This window comes from Sugiyamaella lignohabitans, chromosome B (assembly GCF_001640025.1).
Source record: "Sugiyamaella lignohabitans strain CBS 10342 chromosome B, complete sequence".
In the NCBI taxonomy this organism is placed as follows: Eukaryota; Fungi; Ascomycota; class Dipodascomycetes; order Dipodascales; family Trichomonascaceae; genus Sugiyamaella; species Sugiyamaella lignohabitans.
In genome coordinates this window covers 3416559-3431575 of record NC_031674.1, presented here as the reverse complement: position 1 = coordinate 3431575, position 15017 = coordinate 3416559, and the positions used below count along the sequence as shown (strand labels likewise).

General features: G+C 47.2%; 7 protein-coding genes across 7 annotated transcripts; 3 read left to right on the top strand and 4 right to left on the bottom strand.

Annotated features, from left to right (window-relative positions):
• Positions 1–1205: 1205 nt before the first annotated feature.
• SOF1 (Sof1p) lies at positions 1206–2387 on the top strand (the record flags this gene model as incomplete). Its single annotated transcript, XM_018880150.1, has 1 exon — positions 1206–2387. The coding sequence occupies one exon, from the start codon at positions 1206–1208 to the stop codon at positions 2385–2387; it is 1182 nt and encodes a 393-aa protein (XP_018737998.1).
• A 363-nt stretch (positions 2388–2750) lies between these two features.
• Positions 2751–4967, bottom strand: PSR2 (Psr2p; the record flags this gene model as incomplete). Its single annotated transcript, XM_018880149.1, has 2 exons — positions 2751–4282; positions 4889–4967. 2 exons carry the CDS (start codon positions 4965–4967, stop codon positions 2751–2753), a joined length of 1611 nt encoding a protein of 536 aa, XP_018737997.1.
• Positions 4968–5917: 950 nt separating this feature from the next.
• HOM3 (aspartate kinase) lies at positions 5918–7426 on the top strand (the record flags this gene model as incomplete). Its single annotated transcript, XM_018880148.1, has 1 exon — positions 5918–7426. The coding sequence occupies one exon, from the start codon at positions 5918–5920 to the stop codon at positions 7424–7426; it is 1509 nt and encodes a 502-aa protein (XP_018737996.1).
• A 214-nt stretch (positions 7427–7640) lies between these two features.
• On the bottom strand, positions 7641–8525 carry CBR1 (Cbr1p; the record flags this gene model as incomplete). The annotated part of the gene is made up of 1 exon (XM_018880147.1): positions 7641–8525. One exon carries the CDS (start codon positions 8523–8525, stop codon positions 7641–7643), a length of 885 nt encoding a protein of 294 aa, XP_018737995.1.
• Positions 8526–8837: 312 nt separating this feature from the next.
• On the bottom strand, positions 8838–10358 carry NDE2 (NADH-ubiquinone reductase (H(+)-translocating) NDE2; the record flags this gene model as incomplete). Its single annotated transcript, XM_018880146.1, has 1 exon — positions 8838–10358. One exon carries the CDS (start codon positions 10356–10358, stop codon positions 8838–8840), a length of 1521 nt encoding a protein of 506 aa, XP_018737994.1.
• Positions 10359–11242: 884 nt separating this feature from the next.
• AWJ20_3144 (uncharacterized protein) lies at positions 11243–12481 on the top strand (the record flags this gene model as incomplete). Its single annotated transcript, XM_018880145.1, has 1 exon — positions 11243–12481. The coding sequence occupies one exon, from the start codon at positions 11243–11245 to the stop codon at positions 12479–12481; it is 1239 nt and encodes a 412-aa protein (XP_018737993.1).
• A 259-nt stretch (positions 12482–12740) lies between these two features.
• MEU1 (S-methyl-5-thioadenosine phosphorylase) lies at positions 12741–13896 on the bottom strand (the record flags this gene model as incomplete). The annotated part of the gene is made up of 2 exons (XM_018880144.1): positions 12741–13678; positions 13863–13896. 2 exons carry the CDS (start codon positions 13894–13896, stop codon positions 12741–12743), a joined length of 972 nt encoding a protein of 323 aa, XP_018737992.1.
• Positions 13897–15017: the final 1121 nt, after the last annotated feature.

Here is a 15017-nt window from a genome sequence, read left to right as displayed (position 1 = left end):
TGCTCGATACCACGATAGGAGTGCCAGTTCTATGGTTTTTTCTGTACCTGGTTCATACGGGATGTTTTCGTCTTGGTATTAAGGGCATTGTTTCGGGCCAGTACGGCAACCCACCAAAATGGAGCTCATTTATGAAACAATGTGCCCTATTCATGATAGCTCTAATGTGTATGAAAGTTGTTTTATACGTTTTTGTGTGGTGGATGCCATTCATGGATGACTTTGGTGCATTTCTGATATCGTGGACAAACTTTGATGAGCGGGTCCAGGTTGCATTTGTCATGATGATATTTCCTTTAATGTAAGTGATATTTGGGTACTTTTGTTGCATTTTATTTTACTAACTGTTATCTATAGCATGAACTCTATTCAGTACTATCTTGTTGATTCGATTATTCAATCTTCCGAGTATCACTATCATGAGCATCGCAACGAAGATAATGAGACAAGACCCAGCAGTAAACGCTCATTTGGAAAGGATGATCCAAGACGGCCACTATTACGAAGCCACACAGATGGTGAAGTGAATTCGAAGGGCATCTTAAAGTCAAAATCCAATAACAGCGCAGTTGAAAACTATGAAAGCGACATCGACCAGACAGTTGTAGTGTCTACCAGCGCCAGCAGCACTCTCACTTCAGCTGGATCTGCCTCGGGATCACTGTCTTCTACAATCACCATGGGAAACCACTAATCCTACCGAACTTCTACGTTTATAGGCCAAAATCCCAGTGAGTTGTCAAGCTATTTTTTCTTCATAATGGGGATCCTAGCATTTTCAGGGTCTAGATTGCATATGCATGGCCGTTAGGCCCCTGATAAGGTCAAGGGTGTGTGCGGCAATGGCTGATGCGGCGTTTATCGGGAAATTTTCGATGATCACCAAAAATATTTGGATCAGCTTGAGATAGTGTAACAGGATATATTTATTGTATAGAAACACGAGTTTTTCTTAACATCCTTTATCGAAAATGGTAAGTTTTACTGGTACTCAAGCCGGTACTTTGGGTTATAAAGATAGTGATGAGAAAATATTCTAACATTTCGTAAAGAAAATCAAGACCATCAGTCGTTCGGCTGATAGCTACTTGCCAGCCAGAAATACAGATGTTCAGCGTCTTCCTCGGAATTTGGATCCCGCTTTACATCCTTTTGAGAGAGCCAGAGAGTATACCAGAGCATTGAATGCCACGAAGTTAGAGCGTATGTTTGCTCAGCCATTTGTTGGTCAACTCGGCAGAGGTCATATTGACGGTGTGTACAGCATTGCTAAGAACTCGAGAAGCTTGAACAGATTGGCCACTGGAAGTGGTGATGGTATCATCAAATTGTGGGATATGTCTGCCCGAGATGAAGTCTTCTCGGTTAAAGCACACGAAAATATTGTACGAGGTTTGACCATGACTCCCAGTGGTTCTCTGTTGTCATGTGCCAGTGACAAGACTGTCAAGTTGTGGAACGTTAAAGATGCCAAGAGCGCTAGTGAACCCTTACAAACATATCTCGGAGTTGGTGCTTTCAATGGAATTGATCACCACAGAGATGAAGGTAAATTTGTTACTGCCGGTACCACAGTCGAGCTATGGGACACTGCTAGATCTAAACCTACAAGCAACCTGTCATGGGGTGCTGATAATGTGAACACCGTCAAATTTAACCAGACTGAAACTTCTATTCTTGCATCTGCTGGCTCTGATAGATCGTTGGTTATCTACGATCTCCGTACCGCATCTCCAGTTCAAAAACTGGTGTCCACACTCAGCACCAACGCTATCGCATGGAATCCAATGGAGGCATTTAACTTTGCTGCTGCCAGTGAAGACCACAATATCTACCTTTACGACATGCGTAAGCTGGATAGAGCATTAAATGTATACAAGGACCATGTTGCTGCAGTTCTGGATGTCGACTTTTCGCCCACTGGACAAGAGTTAGTTACCGGTTCGTACGACCGGTCCATTAGAATCTTCCGTCTTAAAGAAGGTCATTCCAGGGACATTTACCACACCAAACGAATGCAAAGAGTGTTCTGTGTCAAATTCTCAATGGATTCAAAATACATCATTTCCGGATCAGACGACGGTAATGTGCGACTGTGGCGAAGTGTGGCATCGCAACGCTCGGGTGTCAAATCCACTCGTGAACGGACCAAACTCGAATACGACGATGCGCTCAAAGAACGATTCAAGCACATGCCCGAAATCAAGCGCATTGCCAGACACAGACACGTTCCCAAAGCCATCAAGAAGGCATCCGAGATCAAGAAAGTCGAGCTCGAGAGCATCAAACGCCGTCAAGACAACATGCGCCGCCACAGCAAGAAAGGAGCTGTGCCTTACGAAAAAGAGCGCGAGAAGCACATCGTCGGCACCGCCATCAAAGACTAGACCCCCTCTTGCATTCTGGTGTTCCAAGACACCGCTGTATTTATTCAAACATAGCTATAAATATCCATTGGCCGCTGCCTCCGGCGGCTGGGGCTCCGCCCCAGACCCCGTGGCTCCTGCTTCGCAGGAGTTTGCTGGGACCGTCGACGAAACGACTCGAGCGAAGCGAGAGGAGCCTGGGGTCTGGGGCACAGCCCCAGCCGCCGGAGGCAACGTGACAGGAGCAGATTATTATTAAATATTAAATATAGTAAGCTAAGAATGATCATAAGAGGGGCGTACGGATATGCACAAACTTGAAATGGTACGATGGACGGTAAAATACATGCAAACCCCATCGAAAAGCGATGGGAGAGGCGGGCGTTAAATGTTGACGTCGAGCACGAGACTGACGTCCGAGACTTTGTCGGCAGCCAGGTCCTCGAGAAAGGGCACCATGTCGAGCAACTCGTTGTCGTGGATGTCGGAGAACCAGCTCGAAATGGGAACCGCGTGTTGCGGGTGGAATATGTATGATGCTGCTGAGTTGTCGATAATAATCGTGTCTTGGAGTGGTCGTCCTAGCTGAGACAGGTTCTTCACATAGTTGCCGTTGTAATTATAACAGCTCTCGCGGAAAAGTCGGTGGTGAACTACGTTATGAACGTCCAGCTGGTCCAGTAACGGATCTCCATATTTACTGACACTGGCTGTAAATACCACCACTTCATACAGCTCGCCCACTCGCTTCATAAACTCGTCGACACCAGGCCGTTTGATCACATACACATTATGGTACTGTGACTCGATCTCGACGGGAATCACGAAATCGGCCTGGTGAATATATTTGAAACTACTGTGCACAAGCGTCTCATCGAGGTCTAATACCAGACACTTGCGTCCTGCCAGTTCGGCGCTGATTGGTTCCAGGAGCCATTGTTTCGGTGGATCGTATGGCGAGGGGATGATTCCCATGCCTCTATCAGGTTCTCCCTGATAATATGCAGTCGACAGTCCCGAATCCTTGTCGTTTGGATCAACTCCTTCGTGGTGCGATGACGTCGAATACTCGACGAGCTGGTTGTCGCCGGCTCCAAGCGTCTTATTATCGGGAATTGAAATCTCCCCCTTTTCGTAATCTATTGTTTCATTATTGCCCTTTCCAGTTCCTCCATGGTTGGCTTCTACAAATTTCAGATGCTGGTCGTTGTCGTACACCCCGCCGTTCGGAGTCGATGACGAGTCGAATTTCTCCTTCTCTCCTAGTTCTGTGACTTGTGCGTCTGGTCCTGATTCAGGCAAAGGTGGAACAGGTTTGTCGAGATGAGGAGTACCAGAACCAGATATCTTTGTTGCCAATTCGGATTCATGATGTGGACCTGAACCAGGACTTGTGTGTGGTCTATGCTTTTGACCAGCACCTTGCGTTCCATGTTGTCGATTACTGCGACTAGGTTTCAATCCAACATTTCCTCGTCCTACTGCTTCAGTAACAGCAGCAGAAGCAGCAGCAGCAGCCACAGGAACAGAACTAGCACTTGTTGACACGTCTCGCTTATGACCATTTTTTGTGGTCTTGACATTTCCCGAGCCAGCTGCACCAAGCTTATCTGACCCATATTCGACCTTTTGAGCCTTTCGTTCGCGTGATGTGCTCGTTAAATTTGTATCGCTTTTCAATTCCGATCCATCTTCACCCACACGACCACTTTTCGGTCGTGATTCGCAGAAGAGTAACCGCGTGAAGAACCGTTCTAGAGCCGAACTCGAGCTGGACGAGTATACAGGCTGGCTCCTAATATTAGTATTATCATTATTTCCATTACCACCAGCACTTCTTCCCGAAACACGACCTGAACCATGACCAGTTGTTGTTCGCCGTGTAGTATCAGGATTGTTTGTCGTGAATCCACCCCCTTCTCCTGGACCCCTCCTGGTGGTCTTCGAGACCGCGACAGTTGGATCTAGAACCGTTAGTTGGCATTCATTGACAAAATCAATATCAAAATCACTTCCAATAGCTGTACAATCTTACCTCGACTCATATATATTCACTGACTGGCCCACAACCACGCCGCCCAATATATACGCTTTCCACCCTTGTTTATCAGCCAGATCGATCACTATACAGCCTGAATACGGCCCTATCTGCCAGTCCAATATATATATTATGCACGAATTAGAGACGGATTTCGCTTTTCGCTCACGTATTTACAACTCCAGAGCTATCCACACTGATATATACTGACAAAATGCTGGTTGTACGATGTTTGAAGAGTTCTGTCAACTTATCATAACCAACATCATAGTAGTCTGCAGCAGTATTGACGGCCTCGTCGTAACATTATCCCTTCCCATTCATACACCAGCAGCTCCCTGCACTCTTTTCCAACCCTCCTCCAGCCGCACCTTCCTGTCTGTCTACCCCTATGCACGTATATGTATGTACATGCGGCAGTATCTAGACCCTGATGCCCCTGAAACAGTCCCGACTTGACATAACCTTACTTTCACCACCCGACCAGCGGCCCGGTTCCTCAAACATGGGTCAAACACTCCTTCCTCTCCAACCACATTAGTCTCTGCTCCGGATGAGATCATTTTTGTTGGTACTTATGGCCCACTAAAACAGGTACTGTATACACGGGAATCAGGGGCCAGCCTCCGGCGGCTGGGGCTCCGCCCCAGACCCCGCTGCTCCTCTCGCTGCGCTCGAGTCGTTACATACACGGTCCCAGCCATCTCCTGCGAAGCAGGAGCAACCAGGGTCTGGGGCGGAGCCCCAGCCGCCGGAGGCACGCCGGGTTTACCGGAGTTACCGGGCCGCATCCCCGGGCACCGACCGGCGGTGGTTTGGGTCCGATTGAGGTGGTGGGGGTGGACCCTGGTTGTTTGTTGGTCGGAATGAAACCGGATAAGGAGCGCTGTGATGGGATGATATGGGCCCACTGGGTTGAACCCAGCGGAAGTCAGTGCAGCGCTTGGCTGCAGGCCGGTTCACAGACCGGCCTGAATTGACTCATTGTAGTCTACCAATAAAAGGTGCGCCGTTAACGGGTTGGATCTGCATCTGAAAAATCGGGATCGTCAGAGCTGTATAAGCAGCATACCGTGGTGACAGCAGATTCGCTTTTCCTTTCAAACTTTCTTCTTTTCTTCTTTTCACAACTATTTCATCTTTTCTGGCGTATATAAGGTGTTTACTTATATACGGCATAATTGACGGTGCATGAGGAAGCAGTTTTTGTATTACGAGGCATACTCTTTAGAGTCTCGAATCCGGTAAAACCCACGAGACCCCCATCCTTCTCTATTACGTTCTTTCATTACTAGACCATATATTATCAGGTCATCGAGTTACTTTTAGAAACTGTTGTGTTATCTCGTGAAAACTGCTAATATATTAGAAAATCATAAAATCCTACAAAAAATTCGCTTGCTGTGTGAGGTTTCTTTGGAATCAGAATCATCAGTGACATACTACTCCATTCATTCAGGACCAGTTGTACCATTACAGAATCCAAACTCACTGACCCTACCAATTCAATATCATGACCATGGCGAAACAAAAGATTGTCATGAAATATGGCGGAACCTCTGTTGGCAAGTTCCCAGAAAACATTAAAGACATCGTCGAGTCGTACTCCAAGCACTACAGTCCAGTTGTTGTGTGTTCTGCTCGAAGTACTGATACTAAAGCAGAAGGTACTACAACCAGATTGTTGACTGCTGCAGACGAGGCTCTCACAAAGGGAGATTATATCAGCATCATTGAAGCCATTAGAGACGACCATGTGAATACGTCCAAGGACAAGATCCGTAACAATAGTGCTCTATTGGACGAGTTGCTGGCAGCTATCAACAAAGAGTGTGATTTGCTCGAGAAGTTTCTCAGTGCATCTCAAGTGATTGACGAGATCAGTCCTCGTACACTGGATTCCATCATGTCTGTGGGAGAAAAGCTCAGTTGCATGTTCATGGCTGCTGTCATGAACGATCATGGACTGCCTGCTCACTATGTTGATCTTTCTCGGGTTATTCCCATTGGATACGATGTCAGCAAGACTGGTCTTGACAAGGAGTTCTACAGCTATCTCACTGCCCAGCTGGTCGAGGCTATTAAGGCTGCTGGTGATAAGATTCCTGTGGTGACTGGTTTTTTCGGTGTTGTTCCCGGTGGACTTTTGAACGGTGTGGGTAGAGGTTACACTGATTTGTGTGCTGCTCTTATTGCCGTTGGATTACAAGCCGACGAGCTGCAAATCTGGAAAGAAGTCGATGGTATTTTCACTGCCGACCCCAGAAAGGTTCCTACTGCTAGACTCATTGACCGAATCACTCCTGAAGAGGCTTCTGAGTTGACATACTACGGTTCTGAGGTTATCCATCCATTTACAATGGAACAGGTTATTCGTGCCCGAATCCCTATTCGTATCAAGAATGTCATGAACCCCAAAGGTAACGGTACCATTATTTTCCCAGATTTCGAGTCTCGTGCTGGAACAGAAACTCCATTGCACCCTCCTATTGCGGTCTCCGAGCTGAGCTCACCATTACTGGCCGCTATCTCGAGTCAACCGAAAATGAAGCTACCCACCGCTGTGACTACCAAGCAAAACATCATTGTTCTCAATGTTCACTCGAACAAAAAGAACCAATCGCATGGATTCTTGGCCCGTGTGTTTGATCTCCTTGACAAAAGAAAGCTGGTAGTCGACCTCATCTCGACATCCGAGGTGCATGTGTCCATGGCACTGCATTCCAACCTGTCAGAAGCATCATTCAAAGAAGCACTTGTCGAACTGCGTAAATACGGGTCAGTCGACGTGACCCGCAAGCTGTGTATCGTGTCTCTTGTCGGCAAAGAAATGAAGCAGCTCGTGGGTATTGCCGGAAAGATGTTCTCGACGCTCGCCGAAGCCAACATCAACATCGAAATGATCTCCCAGGGAGCCAGCGAGATCAACATCTCGTGCGTGGTCGACGAGACCGACGCTCTTAAAGCACTCAACGTCCTTCACCAGCGCCTTCTCGTTCCTGTCATGACCACCTCTACCTAAAATAATACATATCCTCTCTACAACTACTTCCTGTGACGGTGCCTCCGGCGGCTGGGGCTCCGCCCCAGACCCCGCTGCTCCTCTCGCTGCGCTCGAGTCGTCACATCCACGGTCCCAGCCATCTCCTGCGAAGCAGGAGCCACGGGGTCTGGGGCAGCGCCCCAGCCGCCGGAGGCACACCCCCCACCGAAACTAGATTATCGTATCTATAAATTTAGAAAGCAAACACCTGGTCCTCGAGTTTAGATACGGGCTTACCCTTCTCGTAGCCGAGAGTGACAGCAGCTTTTTTGACAGCGCTGACCATGGGAGGTGGGCCACAAAGAAGAAGCTTGACGTCGGCAGCAGGAGCTGGGGCATGAGCCTTGAGGATGTCGGCGGTCACGAAACCAGTGCTGCCAGTCCAGCCCTCAGGAGGTCTGTCGAGAACATAGTGCACATTGATGTTGTCGTTTTCAGCAACAAGCTCGTCAATTTCCTTCTTGAGGAGGATATCGTCAACACTGACATTGGCGTAGATGAGACTCACTTTGGTCTTGTCGTTGGGGTCCTTGGCAATGGCCTTCATGATCTGGTACATGGGAGTGATACCAGTACCACCAGCTACCATACCAAACTCGCGAACCAAACCATTAGTGTAGTTGAATTGACCCTTAGGACCACGAACCTTGACCAAATCTCCTAACTTGAGCTCACTGACATACTTGGAAACATTTCCGTTGGGGTACGACTTAATAAGAAGGTCGAAGTAGCCCTTGTCGTCATCTGACGAGGTGGGTGTATAAGAACGAACAATTTCCTTGTCGTTGATATAAGCAGCAACCGAGATATGTTGGCCAATAGGCAAACCAAGATTATCAGTAGGACGAGCCAGTCCGAATCTATAGACAGCCGAGTTGTGGGTCAACACGGTCTTCTGGATCAGGGGGAACTCCCGGAAAACATTCTTGTCAAGAGCAGGTTTGTCAGCCGACGACTTGAACAGAATCTGTACAGCCAGAATCGACACCACCGTCACCACTGCTGCAATGATATAATAAAGATTTTGGTTTCCACTCATGTTTCTGTTGACCTGTGTGTCGGAAGGTGAAATTGCCATATGCTTGCAGCTGAAAAAATACGCGATCTGCCCTCGGTAACACCACCTGGCACCACTCGAACCTGCATATCGGGACATCCTCTCCACCGACCCCCGGTTTCTGGGGGGCTTTTTCTGCCTCCGGCGGCTGGGGCTCCGCCCCAGACCCCGCTGCTCCTCTCGCTACGCTCGAGTCGGGCGTGGGGGTGTGAAGTCAGCGTGGGGATCCCGGAGTAACGACTCGAGCGCAGCGAGAGGAGCAGCGGGGTCTGGGGCGGAGCCCCAGCCGCCGGAGGCATGTGCCCATGAAAATGTATCAGGATTAAAAATTATCTAAATAGTGTTGATATTGCGGCCGAAGAGCTTGACTCGCAGCCAGTCGGCTGCCACCAGGAACCGGTTTTGTGCCGGCACGAACATGCTGAGGTAGGCCACTCTCCACATCCAGTACGTGAAGTAGCCCATGGACGACATTTTGCCGTCCGACCATAGTTGCAGGTCCGCGACTGCTCGGTTGCCTCCGACGTATGCTAAGGAACCCTTGTGATGGTACTCAAAGGGTGCAATGGATGTGCTGGTGGTGGTGGAGTCTGGAGCTTCAGTGACCGTGGCGAGCTGGTTCAATGTAGTGCCAAGATAGGTTCCCTGCTGGGTCGCCACTTGTGCTGTGGCTGGGTACTTTGAGCTTGTACAGTCGCCAATGGCCCATACATCGGCAACTCCTTTGACTGACATGTCGTCGTTAATGAGCACGCCTCGTTTAGAATCTTTCTGCTCGGGGATGGTCGACATGAACTCACGGATGAACTGGTGGGTGGTGATACCTGTGGCCCAAATGAGCATGTTGTAAGGGATCTCGATGGCCTCAACAGACTCTGACTTGTCTGGTAGAACTGTCTTTGCTTTTGCATAAACGGTCTTGTCGGTAATTTTCTCCACAGCTGTGTTGGTGAGAAGGTTGATATGGTCTTTCTGCAGCTGCAATGTTGCAAACTTTCTCAACCGTTTGTCGAACGAGTTTAGGATACTCGGCATTGCTTCGATGAGACTCACTTTGAAAGTATCAGGACCAGCATCTGGTATCCTTTTCTTGATATCTTCTTCAAATAGGTCTTGAAGCTCGGCTGCTACTTCGACTCCAGTAGGACCCCCTCCTACAACGACGGCCTGTAAAGAGGTTCCTTTACCGCTATTGATCCAGTTGGCTACTCTAGCACGAATCTTGCGTGAGTCGTCTATTTCTTTCAGAAATAAACCATGCTCTTTAACTCCTGGAACATTGAGCGTGGATGTGGTTGCACCTGCTGCAATGACAAGATAGTCAAAAGGAACCGAATGTTCCTCATGGGTTGTGATGTCTTCAATAGCAACTGATTTGTTTGTATAATCGATCTTGGTAGCTCTCGCTTCAAGATATCTGCTATAACTGTCTTCAGCCAAGGACTTAGACGATTCCTTAGCTAGAATGCCGCTAATGGATTCTGTAATTGAATTATACTCAACAGTACCAGTGGTAGCGGACGGAAGTAGCGGAGTGAACAAGAAAAAGTTCCGAGGTGAAATAATCGTCACATTGTACTGACTGGGATTAATTGATCTTACTAATGACACAGCACCCCATCCGGATCCTAGAACAACCAAGTTTTTCTTGCTTTTCTTGTTTTCTCTAGCAGTTGTAGTTGATTTCCTGACCGGTGGTGCAGAAACTCTTGTACTTGCTGCCGCTGGTGTAGAGAGAGATCGGCCTTTTACCCCTGAGTTACTTACCCCTGAATAGATTACCCCTGGGAATTTCACGTGACTGGGCTTTGCAGACCCTCTTCTTGCTGCATTGCGGATAATGATACGGAACATTCGTTTGTATATTACTTGCAATTATTTGTATTGAAAGAAAGTGAATTTTTACCAAATCAATTCATAAACAAGATAAATCGATGCTTTTAAATGATTTTATTCCCGTGCACAAGACCGTTTTAGAACTGCTGCCGGAAGTAGCCGCCCTACACCTCAACCCCATTTGGTTACTAATAAGCAACAAACAGCAATCCCTCCCCAGTAAATTACATCCCCCTATTGCTCATCAACCTATGACCAGTAAATCCTCTCAACGAGTCATTAGTTTGCCGCCGTTTGCTTTTGTCTAACTGCCACTAAAAACAAGTTTCTGGTTACTAAGAGGGGCCAGAGTCCGCGGCTGATGCCCCAATCTGCAGTTTTGCTCCGAGATCACCCTTCATGCTCCGATCCACCCGACCCCTTGAATTTTCCAGGACTCCAATTCCACAAAATGTGGGCCAAATTACTACCCTACAGCTTACAGGAACCGCTTCGGCAATCTTAACTAGTCCCTATTCTCCGGTCCTTATGATTATTTGAGCTCAATTATCATATCCGTGCCGGGGGGTGTATGTAAATATATCTCCGGGGTTGGAGGCAAACGCCTTAGAATCCGTGAAACCTGCTTCACAGGGCTTTTTGAGACCATCGACTCTCGAATCGAGTAAAACAAGGCGAATTAAACTTCAAAGATAAAGTCCACCACCAGCCCAAGCTCACTAACAGAAATATCGGTGTGCACGTGACAAATCCATGCACGGCTGACGCTCTTGGTTTTTCATTCCAGGATGTAAACAAATAACATGTCTAACGATAAAGCAGGAGCTAGCTTCGATCTAACTAATACACAGGGCGGTTGAAATACAGTATCGGGCTGTAGACTACAACCTGCGGACTTAACCATGTCGTTCGAGCGTTCATCATTTGCAAACTCATTATATCAGTCAGGCAGCTCTCCTTCAAAGAACAATTCTGTCAATAGTCCAGGCACGCCTGCCAGAAATGTCGGTACTGGTGCTGCCCCTGTAACGCCGTTTTCTAATATTATTGGTTCTAGTCCTGGTTACGGCAATTCCAATACTTCATTCTCACCAGCTGCTGCCAATTCGACGTTTCGAAGTTCACCTCAACAACCGTATTCTCAGAATCAGTATGCCCAATCATCTCCTAAAACTGCCAACGACTTGCGAGTCAAGACGAGCAACAACAACTTCATCAATGCATCACTTTCCACACCAAAAACTCCTTTACAAAGAATTCTGCCTTCGTCTTCGTCAGCAGGCTCTGCTCCTAATACCCCAGCATCCCCCAACAGTGGCAACGGTAATGCTAAGTCAGCAACTTCATCAACCTCCGTGCCTACTGGTACATGGGAACATCCTAGCATGAAAGAAATCAGGAAACGAACTGTGAATAAAGAACTGGTTTTAAGTAGGGTTCTCAAAAATGTCGCTGCTCTGGTAATTCTATCAGGTGCTGAATCTGTCACTAAACGAGTACTGAACAACTTCAGCTGGTCATCAGAACTCATAGAATCACAATCTTTAGGCGATGCTATTAAATATGTCAAATATTTTATATGGCTAGTTTATGTTTTGCTGATATACAACATTGTAACTGGAGTTTCCCAGTTTATCAAACCACAAGAAAAGTTCGACGATTTGCCCATTACCTCATCACAAAGGAAACTTCTTGGATTACCTGCTTCTCCCAATTCAGCTACTTCTTCTCCAAGTCCTCCACGATATTTAAAGTCATCTCCACAAGCTAGAGTATCTCCTAGAGGAAGTTCTCCATTATCACGTACATCTACTGCTTCTTCTTCCTCCAGCCAGGCCTCAGTATCACCACTGGCAAAAATCTCAACCCCATCCCGTTCAGGAACCTCGCTATTGAGCCCATCTTCTTCGGAAAGAAAGCAGCAGCCTGTGCCCTCTAAAGTTGCCAGCGGATCACCTCTTGCCACGAAATCCACCAGTACTGCTACCAATAATACCACTACCTCGGTAGCATCCTCTACACCTACGAAAACTGCATCTACTGCCACACAATCTTCTGTGTCGTTTACTCCTACGGGAAGATACGTATATCTGTCGGAATCTTCTCCCAGGAGGAGATCTGGACTTGTTAGGAATATTTAATATGACATTGCACTTGTTTTTATTTAACCCCTCGCGCTCTTTGAACGCTCTTTCTCGATAGAAACTATTCAATACCTGAGCTCTGATTCATTGTATACTAAAACGCTGTTTTAACACGAAGACGTCGTCTGTAGCAGCTTCTCACCGTGTACTACTACAGTTCAGATTCCACTGCTTAACACAGTACGAGTCGAGAGGACCATCTCGGTTCAGATAATCTATTAATCTAGTCTAAATAGAATTTATCGTTAGATATCAATTACAAGTTTCTTTCCTCGTCAAAGTAGTGAGGAAATAGGTATTGGACCTTGGCCTTGACGACTGGGTCGTGAGCGGGTCTACCAGTGACAACTGAATGACGCATGAATCCTTCGAGATCCTTGCCAATCTCACCAGCCTTGATAGCTTTTTCAACAGTAGAAAGAACAGCAACAAGCAAGTTGTTAGCATTGGCACTGTTGGCCTTGAGGTTACCAACAACAATCTCTAGAGTGACTGGCTCCTCTTCCTCTCTCCAGGCATCATAATCAGTACTCATACAGATCATCTGATAAGAGATCTCGGCCTCCTTAGCCAACTTAGCTTCTGGTAAAACCGACATATTAATAACTGAGCCTCCCCATGATTGGTACAATTTAGACTCAGCTCTGGTAGAAAAGGCAGGACCCTCCATACAGATGACGGTAAGGTCTTTGCCGCCTTCAGATTTCTTGGTGTGCAAGAGAACCTCGTCACCTTCATGTTCGGCACCTAGAGCATGTCCAAACTCTCCCAAAAGCTTACCCAGCTTGTAATCGAATGGATCACCGAAAGGAACATGAGCGACAAATCCAGTATCGAAGAAAGTAGAAGGACGAATGCCCTTGGTACGGTCGATAATTTGAGTAGGGATAACAAAATCACGGGGTTTGATATGCTGTTGTAAAGATCCTACAGCACTAAAAGCAATGATGGAGTTAACACCCAGGTGCTTCAAAGCAGCGATATTAGCCTGAGCAGGCACGGTCGAGGGAGTGAACTCGTGGTGAACACCATGTCTCGAGATAAAGGCAATGGGGAATCCAGAAGCAGTCTTGGAAATAGTGACTGGAGACGAGGGCTTACCCCAAGGAGTGGTAATATCCAATTTGGCCACTGGGACTAAACCAGACAGAGAGTAGAGACCAGTGCCACCAATGACACCCAAGAGAACGGGTTCTAAATTGTGAGTTAGTAAATCCAAAATTATATGTAATCAACAATTCGTCAATACTCAGCTAAAGTATAACTTGAAACCAATTATTCTTCACAAATAATTAATTGTGGCCGAGCATTCAAAAATTCCAGTACACATAGCGATCTGAACAGCTGTTTCGGCCATGCTGCCGCTATCTGAACTTACCGTCAAAAGAGGTAGCCAATTGCTCAGAGCTCATTTTAAATAATCGTGGTCGATTTGATCTGGTGCTGATATTACAAGCCGAAAATAGATAAGTAAATCTACCAACTGTTCTGACTCTTTTCAAGGAATTCTCGAGAAAAGGAATCACGGTGACTTATATATTAGATTGGCTTGCAACCTCCTGCTGATATAGTCCAATATTTTTCGCACGTTGTTCACGTGATGCCGCGTCTTATCTGGTAGCAAATTGCATGTGAAGGTGGGCACCGAAGCTTATCTCCGGACATCACCTAAGTCCGCGTTCGTTGCGGACAGAGGCTTTATACGAGATCCCACAACCTCTTTTGCTGTGATTAAAGTTGTATCTCCGATGGTATTTGTCCTGTAACCCACTAAATCGCAGCCATCTCCCAGTCCAAGCGCCCCACAGACTGAGAAATGCAATTACTATAGCACCCTGCTGGTCTTCTCACTCTTTTTTTTCTTAGTTTTTGGACTTCGGGTCGTGCCTCCGGCGGCTGGGGCTCTGCCCCAGACCCCGTGGCTCCTGCTTCGCAGGAGATTTGCTTGTCGTCGCCCATGTTTGCTGTATCGCTAAAATTCAATTCGACAGCTAATTTTTTAGTGAGAGTTCTCGTTGTCAACTGTCTGACACTCAGCCTTTGCGGTGCTTGAGTTCTCCATTATTCCCTGTTGTAATTTTGACTGTTGAAAGCCGTCAACAATATTGGATTCTGGCTTCTTTCTCTAATCTTTCCACGGAGCCATGAAGAATAAACGCGGCAGTCGCTCTCGGGTATCCCCTGCGAAGCAGGAGCCACGGAGCGGCTGGGGCGGAGCCCCAATCGCCGGAGGTACAACCCCAACTCAAGTAGTAGTGACCCGGATCGTGTCTCATCGCTAATCGTCCCTGCATAAGCCCTGCATATGCAAGATAAGGCAAGTCTGTTTACATCCGAAGTGTTGCCCCACCATGCGGCTGCTTCGAAAGATCCGTGAAGTTATGGGGAGGTCCGCGTGACGAGGGGCGTCAAGTTTATGGGGATAGAGAGTGTTATGGGACCATGGGCTGTGGTCTATATAAGGAGTGCATCCCGCCTCAACGATCTCTTCTTCTTCTCTTTTATCTTTTCTACACCAGATTTTTGCCAATTG